The 15,622-nt window shown below is 33.4% G+C and overlaps 2 protein-coding genes across 2 annotated transcripts in view; one reads left to right on the top strand and one right to left on the bottom strand.

The window, feature by feature from the left end:
* Positions 1-768: 768 nt before the first annotated feature.
* LOC111634446 (transmembrane protein 130-like) overlaps positions 769-15,622 on the bottom strand; it is a 30,800-nt gene continuing 15,946 nt past the window's right edge. Inside the window, exons 2-6 of the mRNA XM_023379215.1 lie at positions 13,299-13,604; positions 10,073-10,396; positions 9,901-9,985; positions 1,460-1,659; positions 769-1,376 (exon numbers count right to left, since the gene is read on the bottom strand). Coding sequence (XP_023234983.1) covers positions 1,066-1,376; positions 1,460-1,659; positions 9,901-9,985; positions 10,073-10,396; positions 13,299-13,604 — 1,226 coding nt within the window. The 3' untranslated portion in view covers positions 769-1,065. The remainder of the gene's footprint in view (positions 1,377-1,459; positions 1,660-9,900; positions 9,986-10,072; positions 10,397-13,298; positions 13,605-15,622) is intronic.
* LOC111634447 (histone-lysine N-methyltransferase SETMAR-like) lies at positions 4,963-6,644 on the top strand. Its single transcript, XM_023379216.1, has one exon. It carries the CDS (start codon positions 5,478-5,480, stop codon positions 6,546-6,548), a length of 1,071 nt encoding a protein of 356 aa, XP_023234984.1. The 5' UTR covers positions 4,963-5,477; the 3' UTR covers positions 6,549-6,644.

Below are 15,622 nucleotides of genomic sequence, written 5' to 3'. Positions count from 1 at the left end.
CGATGCGAGAAGACTCGCGTAGCGCATAAATGATATCGCATTCTACCTTAACTGTTTTCACTCGTGATTAAAATTAATGTGTTGAAAAATGCATCATCGGTTACAAGTCGTCACTACGCGCGGCACCGAGAAGCGCGCTACGTCGCATCGCGCTCGAATATTGTAATATGGTTGACTCGCGAGTTCTGGTCTTTAATACATGCATTTTAACACATTTTCATACTAATAAAACTGAAAAATACGTCATTATTGTGTGGATATTCGAGCGCATCGTAATGCAATCAGGCGTGCTTGCAATCTGAAGGGAAACTTCACACCGAAATTATCACGTGACTGTTTTTAAGTTTTTCTCTTCGGAAATTTAACACTTAAAAAAGTTTTCTTAAATTCATCATTGATGCAAATTCTACACTAGTTTTTCTCGATTGGCAGCAACTTTTAGTTTCATTAATTACCACCAGAGTAATCAAAAATGTAGTGTTGCCACATGCGATATTATATTTAATTATATTTTTATTTATAATGACATTTCAAAAATTACATTTTTAAAATTATTGTAAATATTTACATATTTATTTGACTTAATTATGACTATTACAAATGTTTTCCAATATCTAACAGATGTTGATCGGCCATTTTGAAACATGCTAATATAGCACGGATGCCATTAAAGTAACTTGTTACAAAATTACGTCATCAGACTGGCGAATATAAAAAGTTATTTTTTTGTACACCTTCATTCTGATCAATATATAAGCACACTTTTCTAGAAAATCAAAATGACTGCATCAATCCATGGTACATAAGAAAATATAGCAGATCGTTAACGCGAAGAACTAATTTACACAATCGCCTTAAATAATAAACCAAAATGACAGAAGGTTCATAATATTAGAAAACAAATTCTATCACATTCTGTCAGACGCAATTATATTGGTTGGAAGCGGTCGTGGCGGCGATCGGAGTTAAAACGATCTCGGAGCCGACATCACACGCTGTATTTTTATCCTGTTGCGTATACGGCCCAAATTTCACAAGAAAAAAAAATAATAGAATTTATACAATTCAGCATACGGCACCGTAACGCCTAGTCCTATTTCTACCGGAGAAAGAAATGAAATTCGTTTGCACACCATCGTATTCGCGATTTCTGGAGGAGGATGGTCTGAGAGCATTCTTAAATTCTTCATAAATTCGTTCGAAAAACGTTCTTTCCACCATTTGTTCTACCTGAGTGAAGTCAAAATCTGCAACTTCCACTCTATATTTTCGTTGTTGCTGCTTGTAGTATGCAATAGCCGCCACCAACATGATAACTACTAGCACCACACAAATTATAGGAAGAATCGTGACTGAAAGCCCAGGGTCGTGAGATACTGAAAAAAAAAACAATAAATAAATAAATAGTCTAAGTTAAATTAAAACACACAACTTTTGTAAATTTTATAGATAAACTCACTGTCATAAACTGTAATCATCAACGTTTTACGCATCTGACTGACGTCGTTGGCTATGTATATAGAATAATAGTACTGATTGCAGCAGGGAAAGTAGTATGAGGCAGTAAACTGGCAGGCATCGTACATTATGGAGGCGTCACAAGTGAAGTTGCTTGGGGGTCGAGATGTAGAGGCATTGTTACAATAGCGGAAAGGAGAACTGAAAAATTTAGAAACATTCAAATTTATGTCATTTTTAATAATGTTGTCTAAAGGCGTGTTTTATAGTTAATGGAACACTTTGACTATATCTGAGGATTTAAGGAGAAAGTTGCTAAAAAGTATTACAAGATTCTTTTTGGTTCCTTTTCCTCTATGGACTCTAAATAAACTTTTCATGCCAACCACAGATCTGGTCAGATCCACACTTAATCAGATGGATGGTGAGGAATAGGATTAGATCACTCGTAAAGGTTTGAGATTCAAATCCACATCCTTATGTACCGTTGGCATATGCCAATTCAGTTATAATCAAAAGGTGACTCCTTCTGGAGACACAACAAGGCCCTTTAAGCAAGATTCACAATGAGGTAGCCAGATGGTAAGATTAACCACACACAAAAAATGTCTCAACTAACCACTCAAACCTGAATCCTGGAAGACCCTGGTTTCAATCTGGAAAAACTAAGCAACCAGAAAGATTTTGAAAGCACACTTTCCTAATAAGGGAAAAAAGTGAAATTACTCCACGCACGACGCTAGTATCGATGAGGTTGTAAACAGACAAAGCGATATGTTGTCGGTTGTTAAAACATATAGAATACCATTTGTTAATTCTTAAAATAATTTAAAATTTCAAAAATGCCAAGTACGTGGTGTTGTGTACCACATTGTTCTAATAGTGGTGGTCACAAGTTTCCAAAATATCCAGTATTGCAAAAGAAATGGATTCACGCTGTTAAAAGAGCAAATTGAAAACCAAGTTCATCTAGTCTCGTGTGTAAAAATCACTTCACAGCTGAGTTATAAGGAGGTTAATATCTTTGGTAAGCACATTATTTAAAGAATTATAACAACTGTACAATATTTTTTCAAGCTATAAGCAATTAAGAGGCTTAATTAATGACACTGCAAGCACCTCACTTGCAAAATACAGTAGAACCTCCATTATCCGGACCTCCATTATCCGGATTTTCGATTATCCGGATTGTTCAAAATAAACAAAAATTTTACGAAGTTGCTGATTTGCACTTGGCGAATTACGACACTATTTATGTACGTGATGGAATGCATAACTTTGTTTCAACAATGTCTCACCCAGCACAGTGGTCGTAAACTCTTAAATATATTTTGCATCATAATAAAAATATAACTTGACATACGTATTTATAAATAATTTATATTCAAATTTCCTCATTTCTATGACCAAGGGCGGAGTAAGGCATGGACGACGTGGGCCACCGCCTATGCCTCGCGCCTCGAAGGTTTATGCATTTCTTAAAAGCCGTGAACGCGACGAAAAAATTTTACTCGTCAAAAAACGATAAATAGTTTGTCAAATTTTTATTCATAAAAATGCAGTTTGAACTAATTTTATTTTATAAAATCCGTCTTCTTGCGCCACCAGAGGGCCTTTTAAACAATAGGTAGTCTGTCAGCGTTGGTCAGTAGTAGTCCAAATTCAATACGAACGTTTGTTTCTTAAAAGTTTGATCACGATTTAAATACAGTATTTAGTTTTAATATTACCGATATGTCATCGAAAAGAAAACGTGTTGTATTATCATTAAAAGACAAATTAAATTATTTGTTTCTATTATCCGGATTTTTCCATATCTGGACTACCTTCATCCCCAATTAGTCCGGATAATCGAGGTTCTACTGTATATAATAAGGTTATATATTATCTTGATTTTTTCTATGTTTACTTTTTGACTTTTTTACAGAAGTTTTTAAAAACCATACTTATAGTTACACTAGCGAAAAATCCAATTAGGAACGTTTAGTTTAATAGATATTAGTGTGAGATCTGAATAGCCCTGGGTCTAAATTTAATAATTATTTAATAATGTTAAATATTGTCATAAAATAATATTTCATTTTGGTGAGAAATTAACGTTTTCCAACGTGGGAAAGATAGATAACAGATGCTACTTCCTTCAAGGGAAGTTAGTACATCCTCTGTTTTTCCCTTATCCGCTAAAAATCTCGCTCAGATGGGAACTGTCTACCCCTCACCAGTGTTGCCGCAATGAAATTTCAAAACGTACTGAAGCGCCTTGAAAAATGTACTCTTTTTCTTCAAAATGTACTAGTTCTATGAATACTTTCTTTCTTTCTTTCTTTCTTTCCTTCTCTGATATGGAGATTCTGGCTGGTCACCTTTTCTCCGATGAACTCTTGTCCGCAATTTGTCAAATCGATGTGTGCGTGCTACGTAACGTTCGAGGACCTGCACGTGCTGTCTAGGTGAGAGGTCTGTTCTTGCCCAATATATGGGTGTTAAAGTCTGGATGGTTATGAGATCGATCTTCAGAGTACAAGAGAGTTCTTGTCGGGCTTCCGTATATCTTGGGCACGTCAACCAAAAATGTCTGGATGTCTCCTGAACNAATGATAAAAATGTAGACGTAGATTATTTTAACTTATTTTTCTGTTAAATTGGCTTTCCTACCAGTAACTTGGCATTGTATTTTTTTAATTGTACTGTTGCTAACCTTCCTAAATAATATTTTTGTTCTTTCATTATTTTAAAATTAGCTATCCTTTGAATGGGGCACCTTGTTTACAACCGCATCGATATGTGCGATACCTATGTCGTGTGATCACTTTTCCCCTATTTGTAAATATTAGAATGGGATAGCAAAATCCCATTCTAATATTTACAAGAAAAATTATTCCTCCTATTCTAATATTTTCAAGAATTATTCCTTCTAGACTCAATTCCAGACCAATCATTCTAATTCCTGCAAGTAACTCATAGCTAATCTGTGTTCTAATGGTTCATTTGAAGAGAGTGTAAGGACATGCATCAACATCTAAAGCCTGATAGTTATATATTAGAGAATCAATGATTGTCAGAACACAGCCCAATATAATCTTGCAGACTGTAAAGTTATGCTCCATTCACTATGGGTCATCTATCAATTTTAAATTACAATTATGATCTCATGTGACAGCTTTTTCTTTGCTTAAAATAACGAATAGCATCTTTTAAATTCATAAAATAACTTTAATACACTGCACATAGTTATAACCATTGCAATTCTTCTGGAAACCACCAAATACAAATATATGGATGATTTATTTTTAATTTTCTTTTGTTTTCTATACATCAATCCACATTTTAATTAATGTCATTAGACACACCTACTAAAACTTGTACTGAAAGCTGATATATTTCACTTAATTCCCTTCTTACTATATAGACACAATACTGGCCAAGTGGATAAAGCAACCAAAGTGATGGTTGCTTTCAGGTTTGTGCCTTATCAACAGGCTGTCCATGTGAAGTTTTCCAGAATTTATTTATGCATCTAATATCTGAATAGGAGCAAGTTTCCCATAAAAAGTCTTTCCAAGAAGCAACCCATGGGGCAGATCCCCACGTGTTGTATTACCTTATCTCCTCAATCCTAGAATCCTTTCTATATAATGATTCTCAGAGAAATATTTAGAAGATGACTGTCAATTTTAGCATAATTTAATCATCTGTAGTGAATAAAGAACTACGCAATCAACTCTCAAACTATGTTAGCAATCAATTTCACCAAGAGCTACTCCAAACTCCTCTCAACCCTAGATAGTTCTTCAAATGTTAAGTGTAATAGATACTATCTATATTAGAAATGTTTTTTTCAAGTTTATTTTATAATACGAGGCGTGTTTTTAAAGTAAGTACCGTTTTAATATAACGCCGCTGGAGCGCTGCAGTCGGCACTTAGCGCATGCGCGCTGTGTACCTACATCTGTTGGGAAGCCACAAACGCCATTACGGAGCCAGTCGACTGTGTTTACTGTTGTTTGTGTGTTATTGAAATGCCGCCGCTCATTGAGAATCCCGCAGACTGCGAAGTGCGTGCCGTTATTCGTTTTCTCAGTGCTAAAGGCTCGAAAGCGGCTGAAATTCATCGCCAAATCAGTGAAGTTTATGGTGAAAGCGTTATGAGTGAAGGAATGGTACAAAAATGGGTTAGGGCCTTTAGTAATGGCTGCACAAACATTCACGATGAGGAACGAAGTGGGCGACCTTCAGTCATTATCGACGATTTGATTGAAAAAGTGGACTGTAGAGTGAAAGAGAACAGACGATTCACGATTTCATCTTTATCTAAAGAGTTTCCTGCAGTTTCAAGAAGTGTTCTCTATGAAATTGTGACCGGACGATTAAATTATCGGAAGTTGTGTTCCCGTTGGGTGCCGAAAATGTTGACGGAGGAGCACAAAACCAAACGTTTGGCCAGTGCATTGACTTTTCTTGAGCGCTACAGTGACGAAGGAGATGATTTTTTAAGTCGTATTGTTACAGGCGATGAAACGTGGGTAGCCTACGTTACACCGGAATCAAAGCAACAATCCATGGAATGGCGACATTCATCATCTCCAAGGAAAGTCAAGTTCAAGCAAACAATTTCTGCTCAGAAAATCATGTGCACGGTGTTTTGGGACAGATACAGAGTGTTGCTTGTTGATTTTTTGCCTCATGGTGAAACGATCAATTCAGCTGCATACTGTGAGACTTTAAAAAAACTGCGCCGTGCAGTACAAAACAAAAGGCGGGGCTTACTGAGCAAGGGTGTCGTTTTGCTCCACGATAATGCTCGTCCACATACGGCAAATCAAACTCAAGACCTAATCACATCATTTGGCTGGGAACAATTAGACCACCCTCCATACAGTCCCGACCTAGCGCCGAGTGACTATCATTTGTTTCTGCATTTGAAGAAGCATCTGGCAGGGCAGCGCCATAACAATCACGACGAAGTCAAAACGACCGTTCTGCAGTGGTTGTCTCATCAGGCGGCAACATTCTTTGAGGATGGAATACAAAAGCTGGTCCCACGATACGATAAGTGTCTCAATATTAATGGGAATTATGTAGAAAAGTAGTGTAAAATATGGGCTTTCACATAAATAAAAATTTTGTTAAAAATGTTTGCTTGTTTTTTTTATATTTCAAAACGGTACTTACTTTAAAAACACGCCTCATATATTATTATTGTACATTTATGGTCAGTTGAACAGAAGATTAACTTTTCAAAATCATATTTAATCAGCCTTATTAACTATTTAGACATTACTCAATAATTATAATGCTAGTAAAATACAAACTTACGTAACCAAATTCCAGCATACATTGAATAGTTTGTAGAGAAAACAAATGTTTTCAGTGGACTTAAGGTGGCCATTACCAGAAGACGATTGACTTTCAAACGTAGAAGAACATTTAAAATGGAATTCTTTCTTATTTTGAAACTTGGAATACCACGTGTGCTGAAATTATTTAATGTTAAAGGTTGCATTCTGATTGGTCAGTTGTGATCATTGTGTTAATTGGTTGATTATGAGCCTGGCCTTTAGAAGAGATATTCTGAAGCTCAAATAAGGCAGGCACTCCAGCTTTGTGCCATGGAGTTGTCCTTGTAGTTAATGGCAGAGGTTGTACCTTTACATATTTCAATTTTTTATAGATGACAAATATGTCATTTTTCTGTTGATAGATGTAAAAAACTTGCCTGGTCTAGATGGGTGTGGGCATTCTTTTCTAATGCAAGGATGGTAAGAGCACTAGTGATTTGTCTTTTTTAAAAGGTAGTTAATTTAATTGTTCTTGGAATCATCACTATAATGATTTTTCTGGTGGACTTAATGTACTATAGACTTTTGTCTATTATATATGTTGACAGAAAAGTCACATATTTGACATCTGAAAAAAACTGAGATACATAAAGCTTCTAAGGATGGCTCCACCATCAACAACAAAAACAATAACTCTGGAGCAAGCCATTAGAATCTTATTTGAGCTCCAGAATACCACACAAACTCAAGCTCATAACAATCACAACTGACCAATCAGAATAAAACTTTAATGTTTAAACAATTCCAGTACATTTGATGTTTAAGTTTCAAAATAAGAAAGCATTCCATCTTAAATGTTTTACATTCAAAAGACGACCATAAATTAGCAATGGTGGCTTAAGTCCACCGAAAATGTTTGTTTTCTTTACAAATTATTCAATGTACACTGGATTTTCAATGTATAATTTTTGTTTATTACTTTATCCAGTTTTAGTCATGATTTTAAATGTAGGTACAAACTCTTGCTGTTTTTATCATTATAAAGTGAATTTTGACAACTAACATAATTACATATGTTTAAAACCATATTTTCTAGCATGACTTTTATAGCATGGGCCATCATCATGTGTGGGCAGTTGGAAAGACTTTCAACTGCTCATATCTGTAGATGGCCTATAAACCAGATCAAAAACATTATTATTATAGTTCACCCACTGTTAAGTTGCATTAATCAATTCAGTTGAATAACCTCAGTGGCTACTAACATTAAATCAACATTTTACTTAAAATACAGCAAGAATCCAAAATTCAGCACAAAACGTAAGAAATTTTAAGTAAAAAGCAAGCAAGTTACAGTCTCTAATTGGCATGCAATAATCAAATGATATTCAACTTCAGGGAAATTGCCAAGACTAATAACCTTATCTTAACCTACAGGAGAAGTCCCACAGTGTATACTTTGCTCAGAAAGAAGAATAATCTCACAATAGAAATAATGTTTCAAAAACTTATTCCATACTTGTAACAGTCAGTAGAAGAGGCAAACAACTACAATAGTCAGGCTACAACATGGCCATTATATCTTGCCTACAGGAACATATGACATAGATTAGGACAGGTCAGATAACCACAACTTAAACCATCTTTGTATCAGATGTACAAGCTCACCTGGACCAAGCAAGTCCAATATATTATTTGTGAGATTTTTCCAACATCAAGCACTTAGATCAACTAGAAATATATAAGGTATGCAAAGACTTAGCAATTAATTATAAGGATAACAACACATAAGCACAGGCCTGGAGAGCTTTATATGAAATTTAAAAAAATAGTGCCATAACATTGGTAACATCACCATAGACTCTGTCCAATCAAAAGGCATCTTTAAAATTAAAAAGTTCTATTCCACTTTCAAATGTTTGTAATCTGATGGTGGTTGTTTAAAACTACCAAAAACATCTGTTTCAAATTAAAATACCTTACTTTTTATTAACACTCAAAAACCTTAACAGTCCAGTACTAAATATTTAATAGAAAACAAATGTTTTTGACTGTACTTTCAGTCTTCTTCAAGTTTAAAAAACCAGTGAGATTTGAACAAGTGAATTCGAAAAACAAAAATTTCCAGTGTCTCCAGGTTTTAAAGGTGTTCCACACGGCGAGACATCCTGATCAGTTTGGCTTCCTGTAGGTCAGCTCTTATGCCAGGGTCAGTGGCATAAGTGGATAGAGCAGTGGTCTCACCATGTGGAACACCTTCAAAACCTGGAGACACTAGAAATTTTTGTACTTCGAATTCACTTGTTCGAATCTCACTGGTTTTTTTAAACTTGAAGAAGACCGAAAATACGGTCGAAAATGTTTGTTTTCTATTAAATATTTAGTACTGGACTGTTAAGGTTTTTGAGTGTTAATTTATATGCGTCCCAGTATTCGTGTACGAAGGTTTTTAATTTAACTTACTTTTTATACTGGATTTTGGGTTATTGTTTGATTTTAACTGTTGTTATCTGCTATTTTGTGAAACAGTAGTCAAGATTTTGCTCATTTTTATACATTATAATAGTGCCTTACGTTAACAACTTAAAAAATTTAATACAACATAATAAATAATCTTAAAATTTAGATTTCAAACTCATGGTACACCATAACATCTCAGTATAAAAAAATACAATAACAAAATATTTTTTTTTATCATAATATAACCTGAAATAATACTCTTTGATATAATCTATATTTTTAGTTTTTAAATATGCTGTAGAGAGTGCATCAAAAGTTGCAGCATGTAGCACTTCAAACATAGCTCCAAGCATGCCTCTACATTTGTGATGCAAAGGCTGGAAAGTTGGAAAATTGTCCAAAGACAGTCTAGTTGATAGTTAATTTATGTAAACAAAACCTTGCTTTCACAATAAAACCGATGTTATCAATATCATGTTACTTCAAACATTGTCCAATTACTTCTGAAACACTTTTGATTTTTAAAAAGTAATCTGAAAGAATTTACCTTGTCACACATAATGATACAATTAGTACATGAATATACAAATCAATGAAGAACCCAATTTAAAATGTAGGTATGAAAAAAAAATCACTTTAGAGCAAATGTAATACTGAAATAATCCATGATTGGGTAAGATTTAAATAGTTAGAAAACACTCACCTCCCATTACAAAAAATATTTAATTCCAAGAGATTTCCATGCTTAATCCACAAACTGCCAGTATAATTAATTCTTGGAATTGGCTCTATTTTAAACAAATATTTTCATTATTAAGAACAATAATTGAAATTTAGAACAAACTGAAAATTATTAATAGCTTGAAAAAGCTTACCTCTTAAAGTCAACAATTTATTAAATGTTCCCCATTTCTCACCGCTGAAACTAAGCATATTATCCTCTAGAACTGGTGTTTTAGCCACTACAAAGACAGAGATCGTCTGTTCTCCAGTTTTACTAAAGTTATAAAGGATACTTTTGTTATGCTCATCTATAAGTTTATCATTTACCATCCAATTGTAGTAAATAGAATCATGTGAAAAAAACTGGTTTGGATCATAAAGAGTAAATGTCAAGTTGAGAGGACTTCCAGTTGGAAAATAAACACTTTTGTCTATTTGGTTATTGTTGTAAACATTTAAGTTCCCATTAATATAAGCTGAAAAAACAAAATTCAAAATATTTAATTTAAAAAAATTATATAAATTACAAGTTATGCTAATAATTTACAAAAGATATGTAGCACTTAATATGTTCAAAATTTGTATCATGATTATAGAAGTTCAAATGAATCTTAAGTATCAACATGTTACTTTATCATCAGGGAATTAAATGTAAAAAATCTGTAAAAGAGTCCTCTTGAAGTATATCATGAAGACACATCAGGAACAATGGGTGCATGGCCCTCACTATTTCTTGCTTAGCAGAGTCATGTTGCCAACATCAGATATATTCCTAGAGCTAAATCCCCCAGCTAACCACTAAATTTAATTAACATTTAATATTACAGCCCAAAAACTTGGAAATATTTGATCATTTGGTATGCAAATTGTTGACCAAATTGGTCTGTACACTTGACTGTACTTTATTTACTATCTAAAGTTTATCAGACATGTAATAGGAATTCAAATGAGGGTTTAACTCCTTCTGTCCCTTGGGTATTAACAAGGTCATTTATTTTTTAGCAAGCCCATAATGTATCAGTCAGGTGAGGGATTTTGTTTCAATAAATTCTTAAATTAATTTCCTTATTTATCTATCACATATGAACAAATCTGTATATTAAGGACAAGATCATAACTGCAGAAACTAATTTCATCCATATTCAAGATAATTCTTTGGGCAATCTTTTGAAAAGGTGCCTAAAATGTCTCCATTGAATGTGATTTCTATAAAGTCATCAATGAAAAAGATGTCCTAACCTGCATTCACACATGTTGAGAATAATCACACCATTGGATAAAGACTACACGATCAAATATTGAGTTAAAATTATGTGAACATATTTTAATATAATATAGTTTTATAAATAAATATTGTTTGTTCAATGTTTTAAAATATTAATTTTCCAAACTGTGTTAAGTTGTGAAGTTGGATTGCTTCATTAAAATTTATCTGTCTAAAGCAGCATTTTGCAAATGATGATTCAAATCTTAGGATTCTACAAAGTCAAATTTGGGAGTTCCATTACCATTCAAGCACATGAATGAAACTGAATTTTCAAATTATATGGCAATGAAAACTAAATATGGATATCACCTAAATAATACACGTAATACAAAAATTCAACTTTCAAGTATTAAACTAAATAAAAGAATTAGAAAGAAAGACACAAAATATATTCTTATTGATAATTATAATATTAAATTAATTAATTTAAAATAAACTGGAAGAAAAAATTTGGCCCAAAGAGGGACTCGATCCCGCAACTCCCGCTTACTGTGTGGACGTGTTACCAGTTACGCTACCCAGACCTTCGGTCCAATCTCTCTCTTCCGGTATATATAAGCCTAACGTATAACCATCGATAGTTAATACAGTGCCAACTGGGAATACACTCATGCCCTTGGCCAGAAACATCCACTCAAGACACTCAGTCAGTCATCTCATGTAGATATACAAATATATATAAACATCAACCGAAACCCGATGCATAGCAAATAGACACCCACAATTGCTGTAAATAATTGGGCTATATTTTGGAAATAATAACTATGAGTTACAAATAAATTTGGCACTAGAGGGAGGCCTCTCTCTATTCAAATTTATAGCAAAATTCTAATTCTGCTGTCCAGAATTATATGTTTTCTTCTTGAACTTCTAGGTATAGGTTTAAACTTTAATAAAATCATCTGATAACTTATGTCTCAACAATGCAATTTCCTATATGATGTGGAATGTATCCCTATGTTCTATGGGACTCTATTGTATATTATTTGATGTCAGTATTTTGAGTTATTTTATTTCATCTTTCTTTCAACAAAAACATCAGAAAGTCATTTAACATGGCTGATAATTTTATTAATATGCACAAGAAAACAACACAATCTGGTATCATTCTTTTTCCTACCATTTATTTAAATTTTTGTAAGAAAAATGTCTCTTAAGAATCCTACAGTTTTTTAAATCATTTCAAAATTGTTCTATGACCTGATTAAACTGATCCACAGTGATGAGTTTCAACCAAATTAATTTCACTCTGATATTTTTATTGTCTAATGTTAAAAAAATATACTTAAATGTATAAATAAATCATGTGGAAGGAAAGTAAGCAAATTTGCTTGCTTAATTGCAAATTCTAAAAAATATTTATACAGTTGAATTCATATGAAAAATGAATTTAACTGTGTAAATATTTTTTAGCATTTATAATTATTATTCTGACTACTGCCCTGTTTTTTTGTTGAATGGACTAACTTTTTGCAACTGATTTCATGCTAACATGGCACAATTGCAATTATATTAATGTTTTATGTATTTGTGCAAATCATTTGCAACAGAATTTCTGTATCAAAAGATGAAAAAAATACAATGCCTCAGTCCAAAAATAATTAATCTCTTAGAAAAATGTACACCATATGCTATTTTAATTAAAACAGATACAGTAATACCCCGAACTTACACGATAGGCGGGACCGAGCAATAACCACGTAAGTCAAATTCGTGTAAGTCGGAGTATATTTTCGCAATTTGTGTAAAATCCAAGTTGGAGGTATGTACGCTAATAAATGTTCTCGTTAACCTTATCTCGCCTTTTGATTCATTCACGGTTACAAGAAATCACCACACAGAGTCTCTCAAGTATCCGTAGATATAACAAACACAGAAATAAATAACACAAAATAAATTGTAGCTATGCATCGATTCCGCGCGGCACATCCGAACATGTAACAATAGTGTGGGGGGAGTGAGTAATCAAAAGTTGCGTGGCGTTCAAACAAAAGACGAATCGACGAGATTTGAAAATTGCGTAACTCCGAGTTCGCGTAACTCGGGGTAGCATAAGTCGAGGTATTACTGTATTTAAAATGATCAAATAAAATGTATGCATTCTCACTCACTTGTCAAAGTAAACGTTGTACTTTTGGAACCTATTTCTACCCACAAAATGATCATAAAAACATATACTCTGACTTCCATCGTAAAATTTCCAGCAGAGTTTAAGAGACTGGAATATGACACATTATAGTTACAGATGATGTCTCTGACAGCGATTTCATTCCTTGTCTCCTGAGTAGTGTCATCGTGAAAATCATATCTGTACAAATAATAGTTCTTTGGGTCTTCATCCTTCAATTTCACAAAAAAGCTAATGGTGGAGTCTAAAACTGCAGGACTGTTACTTGTTATCTCTACTTTTGAATCATCTGAAATGATGAAAATAATATTAATTCATAAACATTAACACTTAAAAATAACACATTTTAATAAACTATAGCTTGATAACTATCAGGTATCTATATGCTGGATGTTTTCATTTTATACAGTATTTAATCTAGATTTAATCAATGAAATAATTTAGTGATATATGCATCTTATAATTAAAATTTTTATTTACATAATTCCTAAAATTATCTTAATCATTAAATACTAAATTTCTGTACGTATTTTAAGCCAGATTGCAACTTGCAAGAAAAAGGTAATAATGTAGCCTCTAAATCAGGGGTTCTCAACTGGGATCCATGTAACATTACTGGGGGTCCACAGAAAAAAAAATACCAAATTGGGGATTCACGGTGATATTTTAGTGGTCTATAGGGTAATTCTACTTCAGAAAAATCATTTTACTGAAAATTAAATTTCTACAGTATATACAGTATATTGTCAATTTATTTATTACTCATTTCTTGCATAAGGGTTAAAATATTGAATATGTAAATGACATATATATCCAATTGACAAAGATCAAAGAGAAATTATAAAACCAAGGTCTGTTAGAAGAATCTTATACATCAGCGTCATGTCACTTAATTAATAGTGACATTTCTGAGGTGGCCATGTGGCCGAGCGGTTAAAGTGGCAGCCTACCACTCTGGGGGGGGGGACCAGGGATCAAATCTGAATGGGTCGAAAAATCCCCAGGAATTTTTCGGGGGTGGTTGATCCGGATATGTTGGGCCCTATCCCTCACCACCCGGCTGCCCCATTGTGAGCCTGGCTGAATCCATAATAGGGCTGCTGAAAAGACACCCTCTTAGTGCCCACAGGCAGAGAGTTAAAAAAAAAAAAAAAAGTGACATTTCTGAATGTTTTGCGTCAGTTTGTTCCAGATCTTAAAGATTAGGGAGGGTATAAACTTTATAGCCTCCCTCCAGTATAAAGGTAATCAGTTTATTTTAACCCCAACCTTCAGTTCTGTGCAAAACTCCATCTCGACAAGATAAGAGATATTAAAAGTGCAAGTTCATAAATATAGTAGTTACTTTTTCCGAAATTTAGAGCTTCAGTGTTAAAATATTTTTCCAATTTGGAACAATGTAATGAAAAAAATATAAGGTTTTCTCCTGTGCAATGTATGGAAGAGTCCACAAAAAAATTAAGAGGTAAGGAGGGGTCCATGGGTAAAAAATGGTTGAGAACCCCTGCTCTAAATCAATGATTCCCAAAGTGGTCTATATCGACCCCTAGGGGTCGACTCCAAACTGCAAGGAGTCCATGTCAGCAAAAACAAATTGGGAATGCATGAGACATAAATTTCAGTCACAACCTGCTTAAATGGATACCATTTAAGCAGGTTGTGACTGAAATTTTGGCTTTCCATAAATGGAATATTTCACATAACACAGATAGTACCTATGTACTTACATAATACTTTCTTACAATAGACATAAATTACTTATGAAGTAAAAATTTTTAAAACAAATAAGATTTGGAGCTAGATTTGGAGAACTTTATGACTCCATGCTTTAATCACGGAAAAATTTGAGATTGATGATGGAATCATTCTTTGTCAACGGGTCAAACCAACAACTTAATTGCTTTGAATTTTAATTAAGCTAATTGTTAGAATATTCTCGAGTTAAATCAACCTATTTCATTTTACTTATAAAATTATTGTTGTACAGTAGAGCATTGATTATCCGAATCAATTGGAGACTCAGGTTGGTCGGATACCTGAAAAAATCGGATAACGAAAAAGAATGAAAAAGATATATTATTAGTATAGTATATTAGTATATCCCATGTAATTAGTGTATTAGTATATCGCTATTAACCTACTTCGTGTTGAATTTTCATCAATGTTAAGCATAACAAAATTTTTTTTAAAATAATAATCATCGCTATTGTATCGTTAAAAATTATTTTTAAATTATTTTATTGCTCACAAAACAAACAACCACTCGTAATTAGAAAATTAAGTCTCGTTTAAATACTGGCCTCCCTT

This window comes from Centruroides sculpturatus, unplaced genomic scaffold, assembly GCF_000671375.1.
Source record: "Centruroides sculpturatus isolate CEXI.00-Female unplaced genomic scaffold, Cexi_2.0 scaffold781, whole genome shotgun sequence".
Taxonomy (NCBI): Eukaryota; Metazoa; Arthropoda; class Arachnida; order Scorpiones; family Buthidae; genus Centruroides; species Centruroides sculpturatus.
This window is presented reverse-complemented; position numbering and strand designations above follow the sequence as displayed.

Excerpts from the sequence above, each read along its gene's own strand:
- LOC111634447 (XM_023379216.1), top strand. The coding sequence starts at position 5,478 with ATGCCGCCGCTCATTGAGAATCCCGCAGACTGCGAAGTGCGTGCCGTT.